The sequence below is a fragment of the Mirounga leonina genome, unplaced genomic scaffold (genome assembly GCF_011800145.1).
Source record: "Mirounga leonina isolate KUSES-001 unplaced genomic scaffold, KU_Mleo_1.0 Mir_195, whole genome shotgun sequence".
NCBI classification, from domain to species: Eukaryota; Metazoa; Chordata; class Mammalia; order Carnivora; family Phocidae; genus Mirounga; species Mirounga leonina.
This window is the reverse complement of record NW_023270490.1, coordinates 1,202,491-1,230,438: the sequence shown is the minus strand read 5'-3', so window position 1 is coordinate 1,230,438 and position 27,948 is coordinate 1,202,491. Positions and strand designations below refer to the sequence as shown.

Sequence of the window (27,948 nt, the reverse complement as noted above, 5' to 3'; positions counted from 1 at the left end):
GTAACTATTTTATTATGCTTATGGATGTGGAAAGGGCACAGTGGGGACAGCATGTCTGGGGCTTCAGCTGGGAAGACTGGAAGGTCTAGGGTAACTTCACAGCTAGGGGCTGGAATATGTTCTCTCTCATGTCTGGTGATTGATGCTGATTGTTGGCGTCACTGGGCCAACGGTCACTGGGACCGTTGACCAGAGCATCTATCTATGGCCACTCCATGTGGCTTCCTCATAGCATGGTGGCTAAAGGTTCCAAAGGTGTGTGTCCCAACCAGCAAGTCAAAAGCTGTGTGGTGTCACTTCCACGTCTTTTTATCGGCTTATATGTGATTCACAATCCCACCCAGATTCAAAGAAAGGGGAATTAAAGGAAGTTCTAGAAGAGCACGGGGATGGGAAATATTGCTGAGACCATCTTTGGAGAATACACTCTGCCACAGATGCTCCTTGCAGCAGTGTTTGTATTGGGGCCACCGTCCCTTATCCAAATCCCTTGGGGTCAGATGTGTTTTAAAACTGTGAAAATCACAAAATTTTGAAAGGTTATACTGTACATACACTGAATATTTATATAACACCCCTTGAGAAGGATGGGTCGCTCTGTAAACAAAAATCTACGTATTTCTCAGTGGAACATGTGAATATTCACAGTGAGATAAAGATTATAGACAGCTTTCTGTCTATCGAGGTCAAGTTTTGCCACTAAAGATGTTCAGGTCGGGTCAGGTCTTGTTGCCAAATAAATTATGAAAAAGCTTTCAGGTCTTAGGTTTTTTTGGAGTTTGAATTTTAGCTAAGGATTGCTGGACCAGTAATAGCAAAAAAGGAAACAACCTGAATAGATATCATCAGGGAAGAAGACTTAAAAAGTGTGGCCTAGTTATATGGCGAAATGCCATACAGCAGTGCAAATGAATAAAGTCAAGCTACCTGCTTCACTGTGAATATAGCTTTATAAAAATAATGTCGAAAGAAAGCATGTTGCAGAAAAGTATATTCATGATCAGTTAGGATAAGCCAGATTGTGCCATAGTAACAAATAGCCCCTGTATCTCTGAGGCTTAAAACAAAGTTTTATTTCTTGATCATGGTGGGGTTGGAGGAGTTTCCTCCTCACTCTGGACCTCAGCTGATGGGGCATCCGCTCTGCAGAACATTGAAGATTATTGTGGCAGAGGGAAAGGAGAGGCAAAGGATGCACTGACCCTGAAACCTGCTGGCAGGTAGGGATACCTGTCACTTCTGCTCTGAACTTCAGTTGCCTCTGAAAGGGGCTGATAAACCACTGCGTGGCTGCAGGTTACCAGGGTGAGCCCCCCAGTCAATGCTCAGTCAACAGGAATTCCTGGCGCCGGAGGCACTCGGCGCCAGGGCTCCTTGGACCTGGAGGGCGGTCACATACATGTCAACGATCTTTATCTGCTCATGCCTCTGGGAGTTCAAACTGAGATAGTCATTGCTCTATGATCTTATCATACTACTCGTGATTAGTGTTCCTGGATTGAGCAATGGCTTCCTCAGGGCGGGTTCCTGGAACCTTCTCCAGTAGAGAAGGAGAGGGTAGGAAGGGCATGGTATCACTTGTGACCTTTTACTTCAGGCTATGGGTCCTTTGCTTTATGTGTTTGATTTGGGCAAGCCTGTTAATTGGGTGCTGACAAGCACACATAAGGCCCAACTTGTGCTCTCTGGGATTTCTCCAGGGACTTCTCTTTCTTTAGGTCACTCCCCTCCTCCAAAACCTTCAAGGGCTCCATATGGCCCACAGGAAAAAGTATGAGAACAGCAACAGTGATTGAATACCTGATGTGTGCCAGACACTTTATAGATACTATCTCAAATCCTCCTCATAGAAAACCCTGGAAGAAAGAACCAGATGTAGAAATGGAGGCTCAGAGAGGTGGAATGACTTGCCCAGATCACAGGGTGAGAACAAGGAAGAGGCAGGACTGGTTGGTCTCCAGATCTTTTTGACTCAGGGGCCCCTGCCCAGCCACAGGGTCAAGCTACCTCCAGCCTTGCCCCTTTTCTTCTCCTTGTCCTTGGGCTGACTGGCTGCTCCAGCCAGGCAGGCCTCCTCTCACTGCCCCTTGAGCGAGCCTGTCTCAGCTCCCCTTCAAAGTCCATCTAGACTCTTACAAGATGCCTCCCCTGGCTGCTGGCGTGAGAGTCCTGTCTATATCACCTTGTAGCACAGTTCCACTCTCCTGTTGGTGCCACCACCGCACTCCAAGAACCTCCTCTTAGGCACCTGTGTACCCACCATGCCCAGCATGCTCAGTGCACACCTGCTATTTCTTCGCCATTCCTCTAACAATTATTGAGCACCTGCTGGGCGCCAGGCACTGTGCTAGATGCAAGGATGCCGCAGAAAATGAAACAAAATCCCCGACATCATGGAGCTTATACTCTGATATGGGAGACAGAAAATGAAAAAATAAACACATACATTTATAATATCATGTCAGAGATGAAAAGTACTATGAAGATTAAAAAAAACAACAACAACAAGCCACGTAAGGGGAGAGTTCCGGGGTAGGGAGAAAGATATTTTAGAGGAAAGGTCTCTTAGAGGAGGTACCATTTAAGCAGAGATCAGAATGCAGTGAGCTTGTTTGACTGAGGGGCTGAATAGTAAATGAAGGATGAATGAATGGAAGCATGTCTGAGCTAGTTGGAAACCTAAAAGGAGATGAAAAGGTTAAATAAAACCCCAATCTTTTTCAATACCGCGTTATCTCAGATGGGACAGGAGAAGAGATTGGTCATCAGTACCTAGTCCAGTAGGTAGTAGGAAGGCTTCTCTGTCTCTTTTTACAGGGGAACAGCAGAATTCCTTGCCCACCTAGGTGAGGGTGGAGGTGGATGGTGAGGGAATCCAGTTGTAGAGGGCATTTGTTTTGAGTCGGCTGGATCTCCACCACCCCCTTCCTAATTGGAGCCCGTTTTGTGTCCTCCAGAGGGGCCAGACCCTCTTTTTCCTTGCGTGGTCAGAAGTGCACAAGTCCCTGAGATATTTCCAGAACCCCCCACCCCCTTATACACTGAGGAAATCAGTCCTAAGAGTGCCATTTTACAGATGGGGAACGACGGAGTGCTGGATTCCAAAAGAGGCATTCAAAGCCAGGTCAGCCTACTCACAAGGACAGAGGCACCTCTTCCCTTGGCTTCCAGAGCACTCAGCCTCCTGGCTTTGCCTCCTGCCTCTCCGTCTGCTTGGCAGACTCACACTTTCCTACTACTCTGCCATTCAAAGCCTTGGCTGCAAGCTCTCCCTCTCTTCCTTAGAACCAGGGCCCACAGATGGTATCGGGGTGTGGTTTTCCTTTGCATTTTTCAGAAGATTTAAGCACCTTTTCATATGCTTATTGGCCATTTAGATACCTTCTTTTATGAACTGCATGGTCAAGTCTTTTTTTTTTTTTTTCTTTCCTTCTTTGGTTGTCAGTCTTGTCTCTGTAAGTTGGTGGGTTTTTAAAAAATTCTGTCTGAGTTCTTTATAAGTTATGTATTTCTTCTTTCTTTCTTTCTTTCTTTCTTTCTTTCTTTCTTTCTTTCTTTTTTTACTGTGCTGCCTGTCATTTTCCTTACTGGTGCCTTTTGATGACGAGAAATTCTTATCTTAATGCAGCCCATTTTATCAAAAATTTCCCCTCTGTTTGGTGTTTGTGTCCTCTGATAAATCTCTGCCCACCCCAAGGACATGAAGATATTCTTCTTTGCTTTCATCTAAAAGCTTTCTTGTGATCGTTCACATTTAGATTTATAATCCATCTTGAATTGATTTTGTGGATAGTGTAAGGTAGGAGTGAAGAGTCCTCTTTTTCCCCACGTGGAAATCCAACTGATCCAGCGCTAGTTCAGTTAACAAAACATTGCATGGTGGTATACGGCTGTTCACTGTATCATTCTCTCAACCTCCCTATAGGTTTAAAAATGTTTTAAGAAAATGTTGGGAGAAATGATGAAAAAAAGGTACAGACGCGGTTGTAGGTAAATAAATACTATGGCAATCATTCCAAAGGTAATGTATAAGCCTTGATTTGATACTGTTGAGAAAAACAGCTATAAAAGACATCCTTTAAGCAATTGGGGAAATTTAGGAATGCCCTGGCTGTTACAGCATATTACAGTGTGATATTATTGTGGTTAATGTAAGAGAATGTAATTTTTCTTAGGATTTTTGCTGAAGGATTTCTGCATGAAGTACCACCAGTAAGGCAGCAACTTACTTTTATTTATTTTTTAAAAGATTTTATTTATTTATTTGAGACAGAGAGAATGAGAGAGAGAGAGCACATGAAAGGGGGGAGGGTCAGAGGCAGAAGCAGGCTCCCTGCCGAGCAGGGAGCCCGATGTGGGACTCGATCCAGGGACTCGATCCAGGGACTCCAGGATCATGACCTGAGCCGAAGGCAGTTGTTTAACCAACTGAGCCACCCAGGCGCCCAGCAACTTACTTTTAAATAATTTGAGGTTTTGTGGCTCAGTCGTTAAGCGTCTGCCCTCGGCTCAGTTCATGATCCCAGGGTCCTGGGATAGAGCCCCGCATCGGGCTCCCTGCTCAGCGGGAACCCTGCTTCTCCCTCTCCCACTCCCCCTGCTTGTGTTCCCTCTCTCGCTGTGTCTCTCTCTGTCAAATAAATAAAATAAAATCTTTAAAAATAAATAAATAAATAAATAATTTGAGGTGTGTGTGTGTGTGGGGGGGATCTGGACTTATGAATATAGAAAGATGAATCTGGAAAAATGGTAACAATCGATGAATCCAGGTGGAGAGTGCACAGGTGCTCCTTGTACTATTCTTTCAACTTGTCTGTATGTTTGGAAAATGTTTATTACAGACATGGTAGGGGAGGCGCCATGGTGTGCGCCCAACAAAAAGTAGCTGCAGGTCATATTATTCCAGCTAGTTTGACATTTCTGATCTAGGGCCTCAGCTCAGCTATCTCACTTACTCCAAATCATCTGCCTGCGGCTATGGGCAACACTGGGTCCATTTTACAGACAATGAATAGAATCTGAGGGGTAAGTGACTTAGCCTAAGGTCACACAGCCAGCTGAGACCAAGCCAAGATTTGAACCCGAATCTGAATCAAAATTCTCTGCTTTTCTTTTTTGTTGTTTATGTTTCTTCTGCCCCATCATGTTTCCCAAGGGTGTTGGTCAGGTGAGAGCTATGTGCATTTACCGTGTGCCTGGCTTTGCTTGTTATTACTCAAATCCTCACAACAACCCCATGCAGTTATTACTAATAATATCCCCCATTTTACTGAGAGGCACAGATAGGTTAAGTACCTTGCCTAAAGTCACTCAGCTAAGAATGGAAGAGGTAAGAGTCAGGGAACCTAGATAGTCTGGCTCTAGAGCCCTCACTTGAAGGGTTAAACACTGTAGAAAGTAGGAAACACTTTAGGAATAGAAAGCAGGATTATTGTTGGTTCCCAAAGAATCCTGCCGAGTCGTCTCTCCTCCTGACTGCTTCTGCCAAGACAGCCTCTCCAGGTTGAGATGTGCTACACAGGGAACACTTTCCTCCCCAATTCAGCTGGCAGCTTCTCGAAGCTGGGGCTGGTTCTTCTAGGCTTCACCGTGAGTCTACGAGTCTGCGGTGATTGCCTAGGGTCTCTGGAGGTCTTTTGGCCTGAGGCTGATCTTAAAGCGTTGTTTTGGTTGCTGTGCACACTATCCTATTGAGTAGGATACCAGTATGCCTGCAGGATGAGAATTAGGAGCAGGAGGGAATGCTGAGGTAAGTTACCACCTAGTAGTCACAGGTTGGCTGTGGCAGGCAGGTCAGTTTTGATGTGAGCCCTTATTGCAAGGCTTGGGCGAACTGCTTCTCCGTCTAGGAGCCTCAGTTTCCTCATTTGTAGGATAGGAATAATAAGAGCACGCATTTTAGGGCTGCTGGGGCAGTTTAATGAGATAAGTAAAGACCCGCGTCTTTCCACGCAAGTCTTCGCATTGATAACCGTTATCATAACACTCCTTATGGTTCTGTGGGATGTGGACTTTGCCTTGCCTAGAGATCTAACCTTATTCCTGCCGCTCTCCTTGCCTCACTAGATCTTATCTGTGCTGACCTTGGAAAACCAGGAGACAGAGGAGGCTTTTTAACCTCAGGGTCTTTGTGCCTGCTCTTCACCCTTTTATGTCTCATCTCGTCTCATCTTCTCAACGAGGCCTTCCTTGACCACACTAGCCTACCTCCAATACATTCTCCTGTTTGTGTTCATATCATTTATCAGCACCCGATACTATGAATTGATGTCTCCTTTTCTCCTCCCATTTGAGTGTAAGTTCATGAAGGCAGATTTTGTCTGTTTTGTTCTTTGTAGAATCCCTAGCACCAAGAATAGTGTTTGGTCTACGTCTGGCCTTCAATAAATGGTGAATTGAATGAATGAATGAATGAATGAATGAATGAATGAATGAGGGAAGGTGTATGCCGAGCCCCTGTGCCTACAGTATCCGCTCCACTGTCGCAGTGGGCGACCAGCCGCGACCGACATTGCAGACCGCCCCTTGGCTGCGGGGCTGGGGGCGCCCTTGCGCGGAGCCGGCCGGCACTTGAGCGACGCTCCCCGAAAGCCTGGGCGGTGGCTGCGCCAGAAGAGGGGCTGTCACCATTTAGCGACGTTCCCTGCGGGCCGCCGCTCCGCCGCGGGAGCCGGACCGGGCGGGGGGGGGGGTCAGGCGGAGAGCGCGCGCGCGCCGGTCTTTTGCGACGGTGCCCGGCGGCGCTGGACCCGCCCCCGCCCCGCCTCCCGCGCCGTCCGCCCCGCCCCGTCTCTGTCGCTGCGCTAGCTCCGGGCCGCTCTGGCCCCCGCCCGCTTCATGTGGCCCGGCCCGCGGCGGCCGGCGGCTGGGAGCGGCGAGGCGGCGGCTGGGAGCGGCGGCCCGAGAGGCCCGGGAGGTGGTGGCCGAGGCCCAGGCAGCGGCGGCGGCCCAGGAGGCGGCGGACGGGGAGCGGCGGGAGCAGGCCCGGCCCGACTCTCCAGCGGCCGCCCGGCTGCAGCATGCGCGTCCGCCGGGGGCTGCTGCGGCTGCCGCGCCGCTCGTTGCTGGCCGCGCTCTTCTTCTTCTCGCTCTCGTCCTCGCTGCTCTACTTCGTCTATGTGGCGCCCGGCATAGGTAGGAAGGGGGCCTGGGGGCCTGGGGGCCTGGGGGGGTGCCGCTCCGGCCTCGGGGGGGGGATCCCGGGAACCCCTCCCCCGCCCCACCCTGATGGGACTCAGGCCCTCAGAGGACCCCGGCCCCAGGCCACCCCGAGCCTGGCCCTCAGAAGACTGCGGGGACCCCGGCTCGACTCTCGGGAGACCCCACGCCCGGCCCTCGGGGGACGCCAGGACATTCCCGCTCTCTGCACCCCGACGGTCCCGGGAACCCATATCCCCCGCCAGCCTCCCACGCACCCCCGGCCCTCCTAACCCCATCCCCTGGCGAACCCGACGGTACCTCCATCCCCACCCCCCCGTGCCGGGACGCCCCCTTTCCCGCCCTTGCCCCCCTCGAGCCCCCCTTCCGGCTGCTCGGCTCGAGAACTCCCGCTCCTCCTCCCCCGGGGTCTCCCGAGGCCCCGGCTCCCGGCATTCCGCGGACCCCGAACCCCCTCCGCCCGCCCGCTTCTCCTAGCCGAGCCCAGGGGCTCGGGTCTCGAGGCGCCCCGCCTCCCCGGTTCGCATCCATCCTTCCCCTTTCCTCCCGGTTGAGTTCACCGTTTCCTGCTCCCCCTCCCTACCCTTTCTTCCCTCCACTTTCCTGTTACATCCACCTCCAGGTCCTCCTCCCCAGCATACACATTCTCCTTCTCCTAGTGGCCCCGTTTCTCAGCGGGTGACACCCCCCTCTTATGGAGGTCCACCCCCCATTCAGTCTAACCCCTGAGTTTCCCACGTCGCCTCCCCATCTCGGTCTCCTCCCTCCTCCCCCAAGGGCACACCCTTGTTGTTACCTCCGCCCCTGTACCTCTTTTCCTTCCCCAAATTCTCCCCCCGCCCTCCTCCGGTCCTCGGCCACAGTTTCCTCCTTGAATGAAGACTTGGGGAGAGGGTGCTGTCTGGATCTTTCCACGCTTTCACTGCTGCCCTCTCCTAGTCTTGAGGTAGAAGGTGGCCCTTCAGTATCCTATGGTTCCTGCTCAGGGACCGAGAGGACATGTAAATTGGCCCTAGAGGAGGATTTGTGATAAGAGCCTTGGGGAAATGGTGCCAGGTGGGAAGGAGGAGCATGGAGAAAAAATGGAATGGGTACTCATTCTTCTCAAAGGCATGTCCTTTAAAGGCAAGACAGTCTCTGGGGAAACTGAACACTGCCCATAGACTTTGTAAGACCACTGAGCAGACATTTAGGACATGAAGAAAGAGACTGGAAGGAAATACAGCATGAGGGTTAAGGTTAGAGGACACTGAGGTCAGACTTGGATTCAAATCCCTGCCCTTTATGACCTTGGGCAAGTTACTAAGCCTCAGCTTTTCTCCTCTGTAAAATGGGAGTACTAATCCTAACCTCATAGGGTTTAAGGAAATAGATGAATTCCCTTTTAAAGCACATACGATGCATAGGAGTTTTGTTTTGTTTTTTAAAGCAGCTATTATATATAACTTTGGAGAAAGAAGGGAGTAGATGGAAAGTTTAAAGAATGTATTTGCCTGACATGGCATCACCACGGGCTCTAGAGAAAACTTCAGTTCAGGGTGAAAAAGTGACCAGAAGTTGCCGTTGGAGCTGGGGCAAGGAGAGTAAATTCTGCTCTAAAAAGTCTGGGTCATTTGGATGTTAGGAAAGGGTTGATGATTTAACTCTAGGGGAATGCTCTTTAGGATTGTAGTAATGACTAGTGCCATTCTCTGTTGACCTGTCAACACTGAACTAGCTGAATAGAGAACTTTCCAGATCGAGCAGGAGATTCTCTCCTGTTTTTTTTTTAGAGCATATTTCACTTGATCGTGAATATTGATGATTTGTACTATAAACTAGATCTGGGAAGGTAGAACAGGCAACATCAGATTGCCCTAACAGTTTATGAAGTATCTAAGGAAAAAGCATCCCTCTAGGAGAGTACAGTGTGTGGCCTGATGGATCAGATGAGGAGATAGGAATTTTGGCAGACCAAGAACAGGTGTGTAATTAGTGGAACTAATTGAGAAAAGAGGTCATTAGCATATTGGATATCAGACTTAATAACAATGGGTGTGAAATGATAGATTTGGACCTAGATGCAGTCTTGGAGCTGTAAGTGATGGGGGTTATTTCTGTTGTTTGTACATAAATCATCCATATCCAAATGGCAGAATAATCCCACTGGGATGGTGATCACCTTTTAGATTAGAAAGGTTAGAAGCCAGATTCTCCAGCAGAAATTACCCAAGGATAGATTTTTAGGTCAGTGGAACCCCAGTGTAAAGTGATGGGCATCTACTGTGCTTAGATTCTTGTATCACTGATAAGTGAAAAAGATGCAAAGCACTTAAATTTTCACTAGTTTCTCCTTAAATGGAAGTCTTCTGAAGGGCAGATCTACTTAGGACTCAAATTCTGTTAGTGGGAAAGGAGAGCCATAAAAAAGATGTGGAATGGCTTTAGGGTTCCTGCAAGCACAGTTGCATTCAGCAGTTTGGTGGTTTTGTTTGTGTGTGTGTTTTTAATCTTGGCTTTCTTTTTTTTTTTTTTTTTTTAAAGATTTTATTTATTTATTTGAGAGAGAGAGAATGAGAGACAGAGAGCACGAGAGGGAAGAGGGCAGAGGGAGAAGCAGACCCCCTGCTGAGCAGGGAGCCCGATGCGGGACTTGATCCCAGGACTCCAGGATCATGACCTGAGCCGAAGGCAGTCGCTTAACCAACTGAGCCACCCAGGCGCCCCTAATCTTGGCTTTCTTGCTAATAGACTTAATTTTTCAAATGACCAGCTTTGGACAGTGGGGTGGCAGATCTTTCCAAAGGTTAAGGTAATCTAGAGAAATATAAGGTTTTATGTGCCTTGGGTTGTGAAGACCTTAATTTGAGACAATTATTAAAATGAGCTTAGAAAATAATATTAGGTTGAACCATTTGAAATTTCCGTTTTTGCAGGTCAAAAACAGTTGAAAAGTGTCAGCGTCATTGTAGCTCAACCTAATTCATTTCCAAAAAATGACAATCCTGACTTTTGGCATAATGGAAAGTGTTAGACATATTTCCTTCCGGGTTTAATTTTTTCCAGTCCTGCTTTTGAATTGCTGTGTATACCTTGTGACCGTGTTTTGCTCAAGGGCCTAAAGAGAAATCAGTCCAAAGAGTGTGTTACAACTATATTCAGAAATAGGTAGGCTTGAATTGAATTTGAGATAAGAGAAAAATCATGTTAGTTCTAAATGTTTTAAAGTTGTTCATATATGATATAATCCAGCCACAATGTCAGCCTGCCCATTGACTTAATATTTTTCAGATCTAATGCCAGCTCTTAATATTGGTGACCTATAGTCTTAGAGCAAAGGGAAATTTTCCTGGATTTGAGGGTCATCCGAAATGGGGCTAATGGTGCCATTTGACTTAGAAAATTGGATGCGAGGAGTGTTAACTAAATATGACTACGGTGTGTTTGTAGCAAATACAGAGTGTTCTCAGCTAATTTTAATATCTCTATCCCAATCCAGTTAGTGATTTCAAAGTATGGCTTCACTGGACATTACATTTTTGTTACTAATTCAAAAGTAGTGTCTTATATCAGCAGTTTGAAAGTAGAAATGAAAAGGATGGGGCAGAAGTGTGATGTGGGGGTGCCTGGGTGGCTCAGTCAGTTAAGTGTCCGCCTCGATCTCAGTTCAGGGCTTGAGCTCAGGGTGGTGAGTTCAAGCCCCGCATTGGGCTCCACTCCCACTTTCAAAAAAAGAGAAAAACAAAAAGAAAGAAACAGTGATGGAGATGGTGGATTTACTGACCTTTGCAAATTGGTAAAACAGTTACGGATTTTGAGAGAGGTGCCTGTGCGTGGTTAGAGGTAGTAGTCTATGTATTGATGAACCTTTATTAACTGAAGTTCTGCCACTTAAACTGATTTTTCTTTTGCCCTTTGATTATTGAGAAAAGGAAATGGGGAATGATTTTTCCCTTTGGTCTGCTTAGTTCCAAGAAAAGTTTGAGTTACGGCTGGCTTTTGGAAGGCAGGAACCAGTAATTCTAATCCCACCTCATTTGACCAAGTGACCTTGAGCAAGTCACTTGATTCTCTTATACTTGGCAAAAATCCAAAGCTGTTTGGAAAACTAGAGCTGCATCTTAACCAAACTTTTTTTTTTTTTTTAAGATTTTATTTATTTGAGATAGAGCGAGAGAGCGTGTGCACGAGTGTGCATGCACAAGGTGGGCAGAGGGAGAGGGAGAAGCAGGCTCTCTGCTGAGCAGGGAGCCTGACGTGGGGCTCCGATCCTCAGAGCAGAGGCTTAATCGACTGAGCCACCCAGGTGCCCCTTAACCAAACTCTTAATGAGATGTTTTTACATTCAGAAAGTTGATCATTCATTCATTCTGTATAAATATCGGACCCAAGATTTTAGGTGTGTTTTATGTAATCAAATGCAACTTTTTCTTGTCTTTTCTTTTTTAAAGATTTTACTTATTTGAGAGAGAGCGAGAGAGACAGAGACAGCTAGAAAGAGCACAAGTGGGGAGTAGAGGGACCATGACCTGAGCCGAAGGCAGGCACTTAATCAACTGAGCTACCCAGGCGCCCCCCGAATGCAACTTTTTCAAATAACCACAGGAAAATTTCAGATTCCCCAGCTTAGTATGAGAACGGCCTCTTCCCCCCCCCCCCCATGAAAATGCCCTCTAAATGCCTCAGTGCACATAGTTCTTGAGCTTTTGTAGAAGGATCTACATGCGGTGGAATGTGTGTTTCTTTATTGTAAAAAGGTAAAAAAGTCATCCTATTAAAGATCCTCACCTCCCACATGCTCATGAGCACTCACTCACCCAAATATTTTCTGAGTCGTGTCATTCTTAGAAGGAAACCATAATTAGGGAACAGGTTGAAGTCTTAAAACCAAACAGCACACTTTTGACCAGGACTTCGGTGATGTTTTACATCTTCCCTGAAGAATTTTGCTGTGTTGGAAACAAGGTCTGGGTTTGGAGTCAAAATGTCTTTAACGGTGAAAATACGCTAATCTTGGACAGTCTAGAAGCAATGTCAGTTACTGTTCCAGGCCATCAGTAGTGTAGCCAGTAAATGAGTCTGCTCGAATTCTTTTTTTTTTTTATTTATTTAAAGATTTTATTTATTTATTTGACAGAGAGATAGACAGAAGAGCACAAGCAGAGGGAAAGGCAGAGGGAGAGGGAGAAGCAGGCTCTGCACTGAGCAGGGAACCCAATGCGGGACTCGATCCCAGGACCCTGAGATCATGACCAGGCGCCTGAGTCTGCTCGAATTCTGACATTTCTCCCCATTCCTGCCCACCGCCCTCCCCCGCCCCCAGCCTGACACGCCAGTGGGAGCAGCATATATTAAATTACCAGGAAGAAGGGTCTCTGTTGCTCTCTTTAGAACTCTTCAGGAGAGTAGAAATTCCAAAGCTGTAGAAGCCAAAATGCTATAGACTTCCCTAATTCTGCAGCTTTTTTGATCACAGAAGACCTGTCGGACACAACCATATAAAGCAAACAGAACTTGAGCAAGCAAGAAATAAGGAATGTGATGCTGCTGAGACCTGTCAAAGAAATAGAGAAAATGAGGTTAACACTGGTCAAGATAAAGGATAATCAGAAGCAAACAGATTGGGTATGGCTTAAAAGAGGTTAATGGAGAGGTCTTGAGAGGCAGGCCTGCACTACTCGCGTAAGAGTCCTTATTCTTTAGGTTTCTAATAATACTGCTAAGTAAACGTGTGCCTGCCTTTGCACAGTAGGTGTATTTTTGTAGAAGGTTGTGAGAAAATGAATTTGAGATCTATGGGTCAATAATTAGTATTTGAGTGTCCGCCTATCATGTTACCAGCTATGGGAGATACTTGAATTCTAGACTTCTGACTGCTGCTTTCGTTTTATAGATGATCGTCTAAGCCCATGCTGAGTCATTAACTCTCCCAAAGTTGAGAATGGTAAGATATCCCTGAGGCACACCCAATATGGTTGAAAAGACAAGATTAATCACAAGAAACAACTAGGGAAAAATAGAAGATAGTTTGTAGTAAGTTGCTACATTATATGATACTCATTCTTAATGAGATGGGAGTTCAGACAGAGGCATTCGTTCCCTTTTTTTTTTTTTTTTAAGATTTTATTTATTTGACAGAGAGAGACACAGCGAGAGAGGGAACACAAGCAGGGGGAGTGGGAGAGGGAGAGGCAGCCTTCCCGCTGAGCAGGGAGCCCGATGTGGGGCTCGATCCCAGGACCCTGGGATCATGACCTGAGCTGAAGGCAGACGCTTAATGACTGAGCCACCCAGGCGCCCCAAGAGGCATTCGTTCCTTTATTCAGCTAGTAGTTCTTTTGAGTGCCTCCTCCTCGGTATTGAGCATTCTAGAAATGAATAAGGCAGAACGTTTCTACCGTCATGGTGGCTTTTATTTCAGTGAAAGGTTTTTGTTTTGCCCTTATGGTGCTTTTATCCTAATGGGGGCACAGCTAATACAGAAGACAATTTCAGATAGTGGTAGGAGTGACTGAGTGTTTTAGATTGAGTGGTTAGGGAAAGCCTTGTTGAAGAGGTGATACTTGCCTTGAAGGTGTAGAGTGAGTCACTTACAGGTTTTGGAGTGGGGGGCAGGGTGGGGATGGGGGGGCGGCGCCCAGCACATGTAAAAGCCCAGAGGCAAGGATGAGTTTGAGTGAAGGTTGACTGGATTTTTTCAGTGACGGGAGAGTGGTAGGAGATGAATTCAGAAAGGTGGGAGGGCTCAGGCCGTGTAGGACCCTGGAGCCATGGTTAAGGACTGTAGGAGTGAATAATAGCTTTGAAATCAGCCAGAACTAGGTTTGAATTAACCCACTGAATGGGCAGATTTTTTTTAAGATATTTACTTAGGACTGTAGGAGTGAATAATAGCTTTGAAATCAGCCAGAACTAGGTTTGAATCAACCCACTGAATGGGCAGATTTTTTTTAAGATATTTATTTTTAAGTAGGCTCTACACCCAGTGTGGGGCTAGAACTCACCACCCTGAGATTAAGAGTCACCTGCTCTACTGAGTGAGGCATCCCCAGGTACCTTGGGCAGATTATTTTCAATTTTCTTACCTACCAAGTAGAAGATACTATCTTCTACACGGTTGTTGTGAGAATTAAGTAAAGTATACATGTAAAAGGGCTTACACAGAGCTTGACACCAAGCTCCATGTTTATAATGATTATTTGTAAGTGGGAGATGTCCTATCTGGTCTCATGCTGGTGCGGCACGGAGCTGGGAGGCCGCAGGCTCCAGTCCGACTTTACCACCAATAACTAGATAGGAAGTGTTACCTCAGTTTTTCTCCTATCTGAACGGAGGACCTGGATGATAGTACAGATTCTAGGGTCCCTTTCAGATCTGAAGTTACATGAGTCTAAGCAAGCATGGGTTGAACCTTGAAGTGGAAGGAGGAATGACAACTTGTGACAAGTAAAAGCCCCCCATTTTTTAAAAATACAGATTTCCCCCTCACTTGGTGTCCCCCCTTTGGTGCAGTCCTGAGCGTGGCTTCTCTGGCGTGGCTAGAGTGGCAAAGTGTTTGTGTGAACCGACACATGGCCCGGCTTCACCCTTTGGGCTGATGAAGTTCACACTGTGCAGTCTGTTGTTTTCCGACACTTGCCCTAAAAAGAATTTTTGCACTGAAGTCTATATGTTTGAAATCACTATGATAAAAAATTTGTGTTGTCTTGGTCAAGGGAAAAAACTAAAAAGAATTTTATGGGAATATCTTCAGGATGTTAAGACCATTTCTCCCCCCTTTTTTCTTTTCTTTTCTTTTTTTTTTTCCTGTCCTTGGGGAAATCCTTTTAAGTTTTAATCTGCTAAATCCGTCCTTTCCCTAGTTTCACACTTTGGCGGTTAAGCATGAGAGAGAGCCCTGGACTCATCAGCTCCTGCCCCATCCTCTGTCCTCTAGGTAATTGGATGTTAAGTGAAAATGAGTATTACATTTTGACCCAGTAAATTCTTTTTTATATTGTGGCTTTATCCTGAAGAACACTCATGCCTCCTGCTGATCCCCTGAATGCAGTGTTTTCCCAGGCACAGGAGCCCCACTGAATCATTTGAAGTACTCTCTCTTCTCCAGTGCCCCTGTCCCGCCTCCTTTCGTTAGTTTGAGTAAGCAATTATTAGACTCTAGGTGGTGTTCTCCTCTTTCCCAGGTTACAGATACCCAGGTACTTTGCAGCGACTAGAAGGGAACCTGGTTATTGTTTCTGAGTTGCCTTAGTTACTGTCATCAATTATGAACAGTTCTCTGAGGCGATTTGTGGCCTAATTATGGTGATGAAAATGCTGTGGAGTGTCAGGTACAGACAGGCGAAGATTGTAGGGAAGCTCAGTGTGGTGTATTGAAACTTAATCTAGGCTATGCTAGTGAGCACGACTGTTTATTATTTTTATTAAAGAGATGTAAAACATGTAGATATAAAGAGGGAACTGTTTTCTTCACCCTCCAGGTGGTCCTAAAAGTATGATTAATAGACATTTAAACCTTTTGCTCAGTTCTCATTGTTGAACAACCACGCACTCGGAAAGATGGGAAGACAGGAGTATTTTTTTCCTTGTAAAACTACTAATTATCCCATTTTAAGGAGTTCTGCATTTAGGCACCATGCCTAAATTATACTAAGGCTTTTGATGTATGCGTGTGTGTGTGTGTGTATAAATATTTTATTTATTTGAGAGAGAGTGAAAGCATGCGTGGGAGGAGGGGCAGAAGGAGAGAGAGAGAGAAAATCCCAAGCCTACTCCCTGCTGAGCATCAAACCTGATGGCAGGGGCTTCACCCCATGACCCTGAGATCATGACCTGAGCTGAAACCAAAAATCGGATGCCCAACCGACTGAGCCACCCAGGTGCCCCTTTATTTTCTGATTGGTAGACCATTGTCTTGTGAAGGTCAGAAAAATAGCATTTTCCTAATTGCTGTGCTGTGGTCATGTTTGTGTATTAAAAAAAAAAAATCCTTTATTCCAGTTTAGAAAATGACAAATTGGCAACTTAAGGAAGTTAAATCGTATGGACCAAAGATGGTAGTAGACTGGCTTTAGGATTTTTGATGTACTTATTATGAAACTATATACTTTATTTTTTATTTATTTTTTTTGAAACTATATACTTTAAATAAAAATATTTAATCTTTTAACTTATTAAGAAAAACTCACTAAGAAAAACTCACTTTATCCATATCCTCATAACCGATAGAGTAGTGATAGGAAGGTTTTCTGGATTGTGATTTTCTCGTACCTAGGATAGGGCCCAGCACATTGTACGCACTTAAACATTTAATGAAACGAATGAAGATAACTATTGTCTGGGTCAACCAGTCTCTTCATTGTTGGGATTGCATTTACTCTGCGGGAAGGATTGCTTCTTCTGTTAATCCTGATTTTGAAGTGATTCTGAATTCATTTTGCCCCACACTACTTTGGAGTGTTGTTTTCCTTGCTGTTTCTTTTGGGTAAATACATATAACATGATGTTGCTATGTATTTGGTAATTTAAATGTGTAATTCTGTGGCTTTAATTACATTCACAGTGTTATGCAACCATCACCAGTTTCTAAAAATTTCATCTCTCCAAGCAGAAACTCTGTTCCCATTAAGCCATAATTCCTCATTCCCCTCTTTCCTCAGCCCCTGTTAACATCTGATCTAATTTCTGTCAATATGACTTTGCCTTTTCTAGGTGCTTCACATAAGTGGAATCATCATATTGTTCTTTTGTATCTAGCTTATTTCACATCACATAGTGTTTTCAAGGCTCATCCATGTGATAGCATGTATCAGAACTTGATTCTTTTTATGGCTGCGTAATATTCCATTGCATGTGTCTGCCACCACATTTTGTTTATTCATCTGTTGTTAAGCATTTGAATTGTTTCCACCTTTTGGGTATGTGAGTAACTTCAGCTTAACTTTTGAGTATATGTTTGAGTCTCTCTTTTTAATTCTTTTGGGTATATATTTAGGATTGGAATTGCTGGGTAATATGGTAATTCTAGTTAATTTTTTGAGGAACTACCTGACTTTTCCACAGTGACTGCATACCATTTTACATTCCTACCAGCAGTGGATGAGGGTTCCAATTTCCCATATCCTGGCCAACACTTGTTATCCATTTTTTGGGTTGTTTCTGTTATTTATATATTTATTTATTTATTTATAAATAAGATTTTCTTTATTTGACAGAGAGAGACAGCGAGAGAGGGAACACAAAAAGGCGGGGTGGGAGAGGGAGAAGCAGGCTTCCGGCTGAGCAGGGAGCCCAATGTGGGGCTCGATCCCAGGACCCTGGGATCATGACCCGAGCCAAAGGCAGGCACTTAACTGACTGAGCCACCCAGGCACCCCTTTGTTTTTGTTTTTAAAGCATAGGCATCTTAGTAGGTGTGAAATGATGACTCATTGTGGTTTTGCTTTGCATTTCCTTAATGACAAATGATCAGCATCTTTTCATGTGTTTATTGGCCATTTGTGTATATTGTTTGGAGAAATGTCTGTTCTGGTCCTTTGCCCATTTTTTAAATTGGATTGTCTGTTGTGAGTTGTGAGAAGCTCTCTGTAGTTTCTGAATATTAAACCGTTATCAGATGTACGGTTTGCAAATATCTCCTCCCATTCTGTGGGTTGTCTTCTCACTCTCTTGATAGTGTCCTTTGATATGCAAAAGTTTTTAATTTTAATGAGGTTCAAGTTATCTCTTTTTGTTTTGTTTGTATTTTTAAAAATGTACTACTCTCTAAGTATCACTTAACTTTTGCTCCCTACCGCGTGCCCATTACTTCCTCTGCCCGTGAAGGTCTGATTGGCACTTCTAAATGCTTTAGTTACCGAAAGGCATTTCCTGCACAAGCTGTTACTGATCTGATTATTGAGGAAGCAGGAGTCAAGGGTTTTTGGTTTATCTTGCTCTTAACCTCCTTAAGTTTGATGCTGGTTGCTTGATTTCTGACTTTTTGTCTTTAAAATGGTTACTCTGTGGGACGCCTGGGTGGCTCTGTCAGTTAAGCCTCCTACTCTTGTTTTCGGCTCAGGTCATGATCTCAGGGTTGTGAGATCGAGCCCCAAGTTGGGCTCTGCGTGGAGTCTGCCTGAGATTCTTACCCTCTGCGTCTCCCCCTGCCCTCCCTCTCTCTCTCAAATAAAATCATTAAAATGGTTACTCTTTTTGTCACACTTGACATGCTCTGTGGATTGTTTTAACTAGTTCAAGTCTTAGAAGGGTCCTAGGACTTTCTGGTGGAAGGGGGACTGTCCGTATCTTCTTTGATGTTTTTTGTTTGTTAATTATTTTGTTTAGTAGGACTGAAATGTAACAAGTGTTTTCTGCTTCTAGTTGCAGTTCTCAGAAAGTCCATGTAAGGCAAGGCCAGATGTTGAGACACCACATTTTTGGTGTTGGGGGCAATCCAGTCTACCGATTAAACACATGCTATAGAAGAGCAATTTGGAAAATATTATAGATTGGTGAACATAGTTAATGAAACACTGGACTCCTTACTTTCCATACAGAAATGAAAGGGGCTGATGACTTTTAAGATAGGGAAAAGTAAGTTTTACTTGGCATTTTTTTGACCCCAGATCTCCATTAACCAGCACCTTTTTTTTTTTTTTTAAATTTTATTTATTTATCTGAGAGAGAGAATGGGAGACAGAGAGCATGAGAGGGGAAGGGTCAGAGGGAGAAGCAGACGCCCCGCTGAGCAGGGAGCCCGATGTGGGACTCGATCCTGGGACTCCAGAATCGTGACCTGAGCCGAAGGCAGTTGCCCAACCAACTGAGCCACCCAGGCGCCCCTAACCAGCACCTTTTGTATTTTGTTATTTAGAGTCAAGACATGGAGGCATGACTTTCAGTTTGGTATCAAGTGTGGGGTTTTGTTTGTTTTCTGTCTTCTAATTCGGTGAAAATTGGTAATTCCTTATTCACCAGAGCGTTCTGGTTCCCCATGCCTCCCCGTCAACGGCACAGGCAAAGGGTGGCAGGTGGAGGTAAGGAACGGGCTCACCGTTCCTTACCTCCACCTGCCACCTGTCCCTGCATGACTGGGAAGTGTGCGATGCACACACAGGATTTTTCCCGCCTGTTTCCTTCATAAATAACATCAGAAAATGAACGGAGTGCTGAAGATGAGGAGTATAGAAAAATCTAATTGGTAAAACCTGCTGAGCTCCTAGACCTCAAGGTAAAATACAGCAATTGTATTTTTTTGTCCTGGGTACCAGCTGAATTGCAAATGTATTGATCTAAATGTGAGTGATAATGGTAGTGATTAAAGACAGGTGGGTGCTTAGAAAATGTTTATGTTTTGGGCGCCTGGGTGGCTCAGTCGGTTAAGCGACTGCCTTCGGCTCAGGTCATGATCCCAGGGTCCTGGGATCGAGTCCCGCATCGGGCTCCCTGCTCTGGGGGGAGCCTGCTTCTCCCTCGCCCCCTCCCCCTGCTTGTGTTCCCTCTCTCGCTGTGTCTCTCTCTGTCAAATAAATAAATAAAATCTTAAAAAAAAAAAAAAAGAAAATGTTTATGTTTTGAGGCCTGTGATAAAAGAAAAAATATATAAACTTGGATTTTCATTTGCCTGATTTTGGCTATTAGAGTGGACTTCATTAATTTAATCTCTATGTATTACACCCTTACAGTGTGCTGGGTTGGGGGTTCAGTGATGAATGAAGCAGACACCACAGCTCTGTTACATTTTTTTTTTTTTTTTTTAAGATTTATTTATTTATTTGAGAGAGCGAGAATGAGAGAGAGAGAGTACATGAGTGGGGGAGGGTCAGAGGGAGAAGCAGGCTCCTCGCCGAGCAGGGAGCCCGATGCGGGACTCGATCCCGGGACTCCAGGATCATGACCTGAGCCGAAGGCAGTCGCCCAACCAACTGAGCCACCCAGGTGCCCAGCTCTGTTACATTTTAAGTATTCAGCTAGGGAGTACAGCTTCCCGTAGTAAGAAGTTTTCAGTTTTGAGTGATTTTATACTCCTGGTTGGGTGTGTTTATTTGAAGGTCAGTTCAATCAGTTCAGCTGCTGTTCAGTTGGTGTTAACATTCCTTAATTGCTAGAAATAATAGTGAATATAATTTAACTGTGGGTATTTAAGACAGCAAAAAAGCTTTTAAGAAATTCTTGAAAACACATTTAGTTTCCTGCCCCGTTGGCTCATTGGTTGTGCCTGATTTTGGTGGTGGTCATATTTACAAGCAGTGTGTCTGCTGTTTATCTCCCGAGTGGAGTCATGGTGATGGTGGTAAGCAGTGACCTGAAGTTTCTTTATAACACCAGTGCTCCCTGGACCAATGGAGGAGGCATGCATTTACATGCCAAGGCCTCTTCCCTTCTACCTTGAAGAGTATTCGTTTTAGAATACAAGTTTGGCACTGAGTAGGTGCTCAGGAGGCATTTGTCAGACATGATGAATTTGTCTCTGACCCTTCAGTGACTTTCATTACTCTTGGGATAGAGTTCAGACTCCTTGTTGTAGCTTGAAAGGCCTTTCGTGATCTGGCTTCTGTCTCCCTCTCCAGCCTCATTTTATGCCACTTCTCTCCTATCCCTCCAGGATGGACTAGGCTTTTTCCTTTTCCTTACTGACTCCTATACTCCTCCCATCCTCAGACCGCTAATTCAGTGTTAAATGGGTGGGACTTACCTTTCTTGATCATTGTTGTATTCCTGCCTAGAACACTGTTTTGGCACACAGTAGGTGCTCAGTCAATATTTATTTAAGTCAGGGAAGTGAAGTAGAGGTGGATAATCGATCTGAGGTGCTGAAAAGTACAGTTAGCCAGTTCCCTGCTCAGCCTGCTCCTTTGGGTATGTTAAAGGTTGCTGTGCTAATCATTAAGATTTCAAGGTGAGGAACTAAAAGGATCATATAAAAGCACAATGGATTTGTAAATATGTTCAGTATAATTGAAAATATGATTCATAGCATAGTTTTAGATTAATTATGCCCAGTGCAGTCAAATGTTTGGTTATGTGGGGGCCTGGTTTGCAGGCAGATGACAAGTAGGAGTTTTTAGGTTTTGCCGTTTTGTATTCAACAAGGATTTTAACCCTTCTAATTCTTTGGTATTGTACATACTATGTGTATGATAATGCTTTGGAATTGGATGTCACAGATAAATTTATTAATGGGTTTGTCTTGTAGCTAAACTCGGTATTCAGATGAAAAGAAGGACAAATGTAGGAAAACAATCAGTCCTGATTTAGGATGGGGCAACTACAGTCATTCTTGTATATTGCTAGGAGCATTGTTTCTGATTTTTAATTAGAAAAGTATTTAGGTTAATGGCTTTGGTGTTTTCAAATTTATAAAAGTTACACCTTTATGTTGTGCGTATGCTTGCCAATCTTTGAGAGAGAGTTTTTGCCTAGGACATGAGAAGTTGTTTTATATTTTACTTCATCCAGGAAGAGATGAAGATAAAACACGTTCTGAAATCGGAAAGTCCATGTGGATGGAATGGAAAGTAAGCCTGTTCATAAATAACTAGTCTCTTGTGCTTCATGATACTGGATGCAAGGTGGAAATGATCCTGCCTCTATCACTAAGATTATGTTTTCAATAAAAGCTTGAGCTGATTGGTGCTAGGCCAACACCCATCAGTTGCTCCGTCTGGAAGGGACAGCTAGAATTCTCCATTGTGCTGTGTGTGTGTGTGAGAGAGAGAGAGAATGTATGTGAGGGGGAAGTGAAATGTTTTGCTGTTGGCTTGATTGTCTGTTTCATCGTTGACTTGGTTTGTCTGGCTTTTTCATTCTGGTTTTAAGTATTGAGAAATCTTAGGATTTGTGTGAATCAGAAGATTTGGATTTATTTGAACTCCATTGGCAATTAACTTCAGGTAAGAGCTATGTTTTTTGGTTGGCTTTATGTTTTGAGATCATTTTTTCCCCTTAATTTTTTAATTTTATTAACAGAAAATTTCAAACCTATACAAAAACAGAGTGAATAGTATAGTGGATCCCCATGAACAAAGGTAATTTTTTTTTTTCCAATAAGACTTTCATCTTTTATTTATTTTTTTTTCTTATGTTAATCCCCATACATTACATCATTAGTTTTAGATGAAGTGTTCCATGATTCATTGTTTGTAACAAAGGTAATTTTTTGACGTGACCTTGGTATTTATGAAGAATATGAAGGTAAAAGGGCCCAAAGACTCCCCCTTCCAAAAGAAAAAACCCCACAAAAAAAACAAACAAAACATAAGAATAGGCTTATTTTATTTTATTTTTAAAGATTTTATTTATTTGACAGAGAGAGACACAGTGAGAGAAGGAACACAAGCAGGGGGAGTGGGAGAGGGAGAAGCAGGCTTCCCGCTGAGCAGGGAGCCCTATGCAGGGCTCGCTCCCAGGACCCTGAGATCATGACCTGAGCTGAAGGCAGACGCTTAACAACTGAGCCACCCAGGCGCCCCTAAAGCTTTCGATTTCATTTTTGGTCAGATGTCTTGCTGATCCAGTTACCTAAGTGAGTGTGTTTCTTAATATGTAAACGCAGTATATAAATGCAGGATTATTGCAGCGATAACGGAGAGAGATCATCACATGTTTGCAAGTCTTGGTACTAGTTAGGTATTCACCAGATCACTGTCCCCTCCTCCTTCCCCAGCCTCTTGATCACAATGCTCAGTTGGAGTAGAGACAGGAAGGGAAATCAAGAAACTTCCTTGCTAGGGTTACCAGCTCCCCTGAACGGGTGTCTAGTAGACCAGGGCTGAAGCAGTTGATTGCAGCGAAGTTTCTGGAGGATTTAATTTTTTCCATTACCCCATTCTTCATTTGAACCCTCAGAATTTAGAGCTAGAAGAACAAGGGTCAGCACGTTTGCAAAGGATAAATCTTTCCATGCTGTGGTATTACCTGGCAGGTTCCGCTGAGCTTGAGGAGCAGGTGCTATGGCTAAGGATGCTGAAGCCTTGGGGGGCCCTTGGGAGCAGACCATTACTGCCAGTGTGTGTACCACCTGTGTTCTTTTGGTTTCCATGGCCTTTTTTCCTGAGAATATATTGCTAATTTCTGTAGCTATTTATGTCAGCTTTGACCAAAGCCAAATACAAATCTTGCAAAGGAAAGTGGAAAAAAATACCTCTTTTATGACTTGTTTTGGCATAGGTTTTGTGGTTTGTGTTTAGTAACATTCCCCAGGATCCACAAATTAAACATTACCACCACTGATTTAATTTTAGTATTATTTGGTTAATTTTATAGTTCAATAATTAAAATAGTAAAACAGTCTGCATAGATTGAGGCTATAGTTTTGGGTTGATTGTATGTGTGAAAAACTGACTCTTTTCATTGTGAAATCTGATTAAACTTACCAGTAGATTAAAAAGTTTGTGTCATCAGAAACATTCCGGAATGGATCATGTTTAATTAGAAACTCACAAATGTTACCACTCCTGTTGAACAATATTGGTAAACTATTAAATCAACTTCAACAATGATAAAATTATAATAATTTATTCATAATCACATTTTCATCACAAGTGTTTTCATTTCTTGGTTTCCTTCTCATCTTTATACACACTCAGGTATTTGAAAATTTTGCACCTTAGGAATTGTTAGTCTGAGAGAGTTGATTTTAGAAGAGTGGTAGCAATTTAGTCAATGCCGTTTTGTGCTGAAATAATCTTTTGCAGTTTCTCTGCCGTAACATCTTTTTCTGGTTAGTTCTGTGTTTCCCTCACTATAACTAAACATAATGGCTTGCTAGAAGATTATTTCTGGCAAGGGAATTCTGGAAAGAAAATTATAAAGAAAATAATTGCTGTGTTTACTGATATGCAAAAAACCTGATAGGAAATTGTAGCCCCTTTGGTGTCAAGTTGATTTAATCTCATTTCTAAAGCTTATTAGTAAAATTAAGTGGAAGAATTTAAAATTTCATGAAATCGTACACCAGTGTGGCTAATTTAATGTGAAAGTGTAATATTTGATCTAGTTCCTCCTTTGATTGGATTCGGCAAAGTAGAAATAAAGGCTTTCTCAGAAATCTTGTTGTACTTAGTGGTTATTTTTCTCCAGTCTGGTATTTTTTCTCTAGTTTGTCAGAAGTAACTAAACTTTGAATGACGGAGAAGTTACTCAAAGGTAAGTCAGAGCAGATCAAAACAGAGAGGGTCGGTTGGGCTCCCCTGGCCACATTAAACGCACACCTCGCTGTCATCGTTTCCCTGGTGTTTTCAAATGTAGCTGTGTGACACCATATGCCCTCTAAATCTGTAGTTAAAGGAATTAACGATGTAGTTAATTTGTGTGGCCTGCTCTGGGCTTTCTGGGCTTTTCTAGTCCTTTGGAAGATCCCAGCTGGAACCATTAGACAGAGTGAAAATTCAGGATATTCCTTTGCTTCTGAGTTGCTGGAAATTTAGGTTGCAACTAAATGTCACATTTTCTTTTTCCACCTCTTTTCTGTACCTAATACGTACAGAATAGGGACACCATGTATGTCATGCACGTTATTCGCTGTAAAGGTGGTTATATTAAATACAGTTAGTTCTGTTATAACATGACTTAAACATTCCTAAAAATCACCATGCTCCACAAAATTGTTGAATAAAAGCCATAGAACTTATGGAAAAAGTGAGTTTAGGTACATAATGCTTAAGAGCTTTATTAGTGACTCATTTAAAAAAACACAGGAACCTAATGAAAAAGGAAACTAATGAAAACAGAGCACAGGTTTACACCTATTAAATGGTTAGGAAAAACCATAAATAGGGCACTTTACTTTGAAAATACCAGAAGTTTGCTCATGGGTGTGGGCATTGGGACAGCACCCGTGAGTTATTACATAGTGGTGGAAGGAGGATTGTCTGATACAGTGCCAGATGTCACGTCAGACGTGTATAGGACACACCTGCTCGGTGAAGTGAGGTAAATGGTAGATGTTTGGGGTATGTACGTGTGTGTGCTCAGCTGGGTGTAGTTTTCTGGGTGTTCCTTATGGGTGAAATTGCACATAAGCAAATGTGAAATTCTAGTTTTGTTCATTGTTGTCAAATATATCAATTGTCTTGGAACAAATGTGCATTTTCAAAATAAGCATCATAGCAGAACTGTCTATAAGACAAAATGTGGGGGCGCCTGGGTGGCTCAGTCGGTTAAGCGTCTGCCTTCCCTTCGGCTCAGGTCATGATTCCAGGGTCCTGGGATCGAGCCCCGCATCGGGCTCCCTGCTCAGCGGGAAGCCTGCTTCTCCCTCTCCCACTCCCCCTGCTTGTGTTCCCTCTCTCGCTGCCTCTCTCTGTCAAATAAATAAATAAAATCTTAAAAAAAAAAAAAGACAAAATGTGATCTAATTTGGATACATGTGTGAGACTATTTAAAAATGATTTTTTAAAAGTTCTGAAATCACAAACTTACGGAAAAGGTGCAATTATATAGTACATCGACTTCTTGAATCGTTTGGTGACATGATTTTCTATAACCCCCAAATCCTAGACTATGTTTTTGAACAAGCAAGGATATTCCAGCAAAGGACCATCCAACCATCAAAGTTAAGAAATTAACATTGAAACTTTATGGTCATCTAATCCTTCATCCCCTGTCAGAGTGCTGCCAGTTGCCCCAGTAATGTCTTTTATATCAAAAAGAATTCAGCTCAGAATCACTTTTTTACTTTCTGGCATAAGAACATTTTCTAGGTACTTTGTGCCTTCCTTATCCCAGACCTGGAATCAGCTATTTCTCCAAAGAACTCTGAGTCTTGTTAGTGGAGAATGCATATTTAGAAGCCAAGATCCAGGTGCTGGGGGTACTCATTGCTGTTGGGAGTGTTAAGGCTTCTTGCCTTGATGTATAAAGCTACGGAATATATATGTATGTGTATACATACACGCACATTGACATCTGTATTTCTACATGTATATAAATGGGAAATTGTGGAGTTCACATCCATACCTGTAATTTAAATCTAACACCTCAGGGTTCATTCTAGTTTTCTCCCTTTCTGTACTTGTAACTCCTTTCTCTGGCAGTGAGAATCCTAGCTCCCATTTTTCTTAATATACTTACTTAGTTGATCAATCCCTTGTATGTAGCATGCTGCTTTATCCCCACTCCCTGTTTGGACATCCTTTTCACCCGAAACAGTTCAGTTCCCTTTACTGGGCTTTCCTCTCTCCTCATCCCACTAAAGCTCCCACACCCTGCATCAGCCCACCTGCCTGCATGGGTGTCCTCCGCACCCCACTTGGGCCCCACCTAATGGCTTTAGGACTGAATTGTTTTGGAAAAGGGGAAAGAGTCTATATAAAACTTTCTGGTACGTAAATTCACATTTCGGTGGGGGGGAAATTGCCTGGTTTTGCAATTCTGAAAATACAGTCACCACACCTGTCTGAAATTCTTTTTAGGTTATTTTCTGTGTCTCTCGATAGACAGGCTATTCTTGATTTCTTCCTATAGGCTGCACATTTTTAGCTGACCAGAGGGTGACAAAGTGAAACATTTAACCCACATAATCCTGATGAGTCTTTTCTCCCCCCTTCTTCAATCTTTCCTCTGGCGTAGATAGGGACTGTGGTGTCTGAAAAAGGCTGTTTTCCAGAAGTGACTGTCTTGGTCAGTAATTTGCATTTCTGTCTGTCCCTTCTAGCTCGGTGGCCTTCGTGTGTCCCAAATGACAGTGGCAGCAGGTGCTGCTTCCATTGGCTGAGCCTTTTCTGTAGGTGTTTTGCATGTATTATCCTATTAAAACACCCTACCTCTGTGAGATATAGGTGTTTTATGGCTGAGGAAACCAAGGCTAGGAGGGGTTAAATTTGTTCAAGGTCACATGACTTATAAGAGGTTAGAGGTATAATTTGAATCCAAGCCTGCTTTTTTTTTTCTAGAGCCTGTGCTCTTGACTATGTCTGTGCTGCCTCTGTGATTATGGTAAATTTGATGATTGATACTGAGTTTTTTAGTCACAGTGTTTGTTTCCTTTTGATTTAGGAAGAGGAAGCATAAGCTCTCGAAAGTTAGAGTTGGAAGAAGAATAGATGCTATTGGCTGTTTGGAAACAGTGCCACTTAGGTATTCCTGGAACGGGAATGGGCCCACAGGAGTGGTTGGTGTGGAGGCTGGATAAGCCCATTTCTCCTGTGATCTGGGCACAATTCCACTCTTCATACAGAAAGGGCACTTTGAAGTACAAGGATCAAAACTTTTCTAACTTCTGTTTGGAAGCTAATGTGAATATTAATAAGGTCTTTCATAAAGTATATTTAAGCTGTCTGATGTTCTGTAAGGAGGAGCAGCTTTGAGTTGACTCAGTTTATCAGCCCATCTCAGTCTTGTCATTTCTCTGTGAATGGAACGATGTGGCTAATTGTTGTGTTGAAAGTGGGTGTCCATCATGTGGTTTTGAGTTACTTTCCAGGTGCAGAGATGAATTGTTTTGTGCCTTTGCCCCCCTTCACGACAGCTCTCCCTTGTGACTGGTGTCAGGCTTCTCTGAGGCAGCCGTGTGGGACTGGGGAGCTTCCCCCAGGCTGCTCCTTATGCAGAGAGTTGTTCTTTATGCAAAGCTGCAGGCCTGCCCTGGAGTCAAACTGGCACCGTAACCTCATTTGCACTGCTCTCTAACCATGGAGCTGAGCTAATCGTATCTGAGAATAAACATACTGTCAGCCAGGCTTTTGAAAAGTGGCTGAGGAAAGTAAGCTTGTTTCTTAATGATGTATAACCATGAGAATAGTAAGGATATTTGTACTCAATCCCTAGACTCCTTGAAACAGAGGTGTAGAAAGCTAGCTAGCTTGCTTTCTCTCTCTCTCTTTACTCTTC

General features: G+C 43.7%; 1 protein-coding gene and 1 long non-coding RNA gene across 3 annotated transcripts in view; both read left to right on the top strand.

Moving 5' to 3' along the window:
* Positions 1-27,948, top strand: part of B4GALT5 (beta-1,4-galactosyltransferase 5) — a 100,590-nt gene that overhangs the window by 17,381 nt on the left and 55,261 nt on the right. Inside the window, exon 1 of one of the 2 annotated variants that reach the window (XM_035025384.1) lies at positions 6,878-7,134. The exons of the other annotated variant lie outside the window; for it this stretch is intronic. Coding sequence (XP_034881275.1) covers positions 7,020-7,134 — 115 coding nt within the window. The 5' untranslated portion in view covers positions 6,878-7,019. Of the gene's footprint in view, positions 1-6,877; positions 7,135-27,948 lie in introns of those variants that run through there. 2 annotated transcript variants of the gene reach the window in all.
* Positions 13,793-15,838, top strand: LOC118023960. Its single transcript, XR_004682960.1, has 2 exons — positions 13,793-13,959; positions 14,054-15,838. It is a non-coding gene; the product is annotated as an uncharacterized LOC118023960 (long non-coding RNA).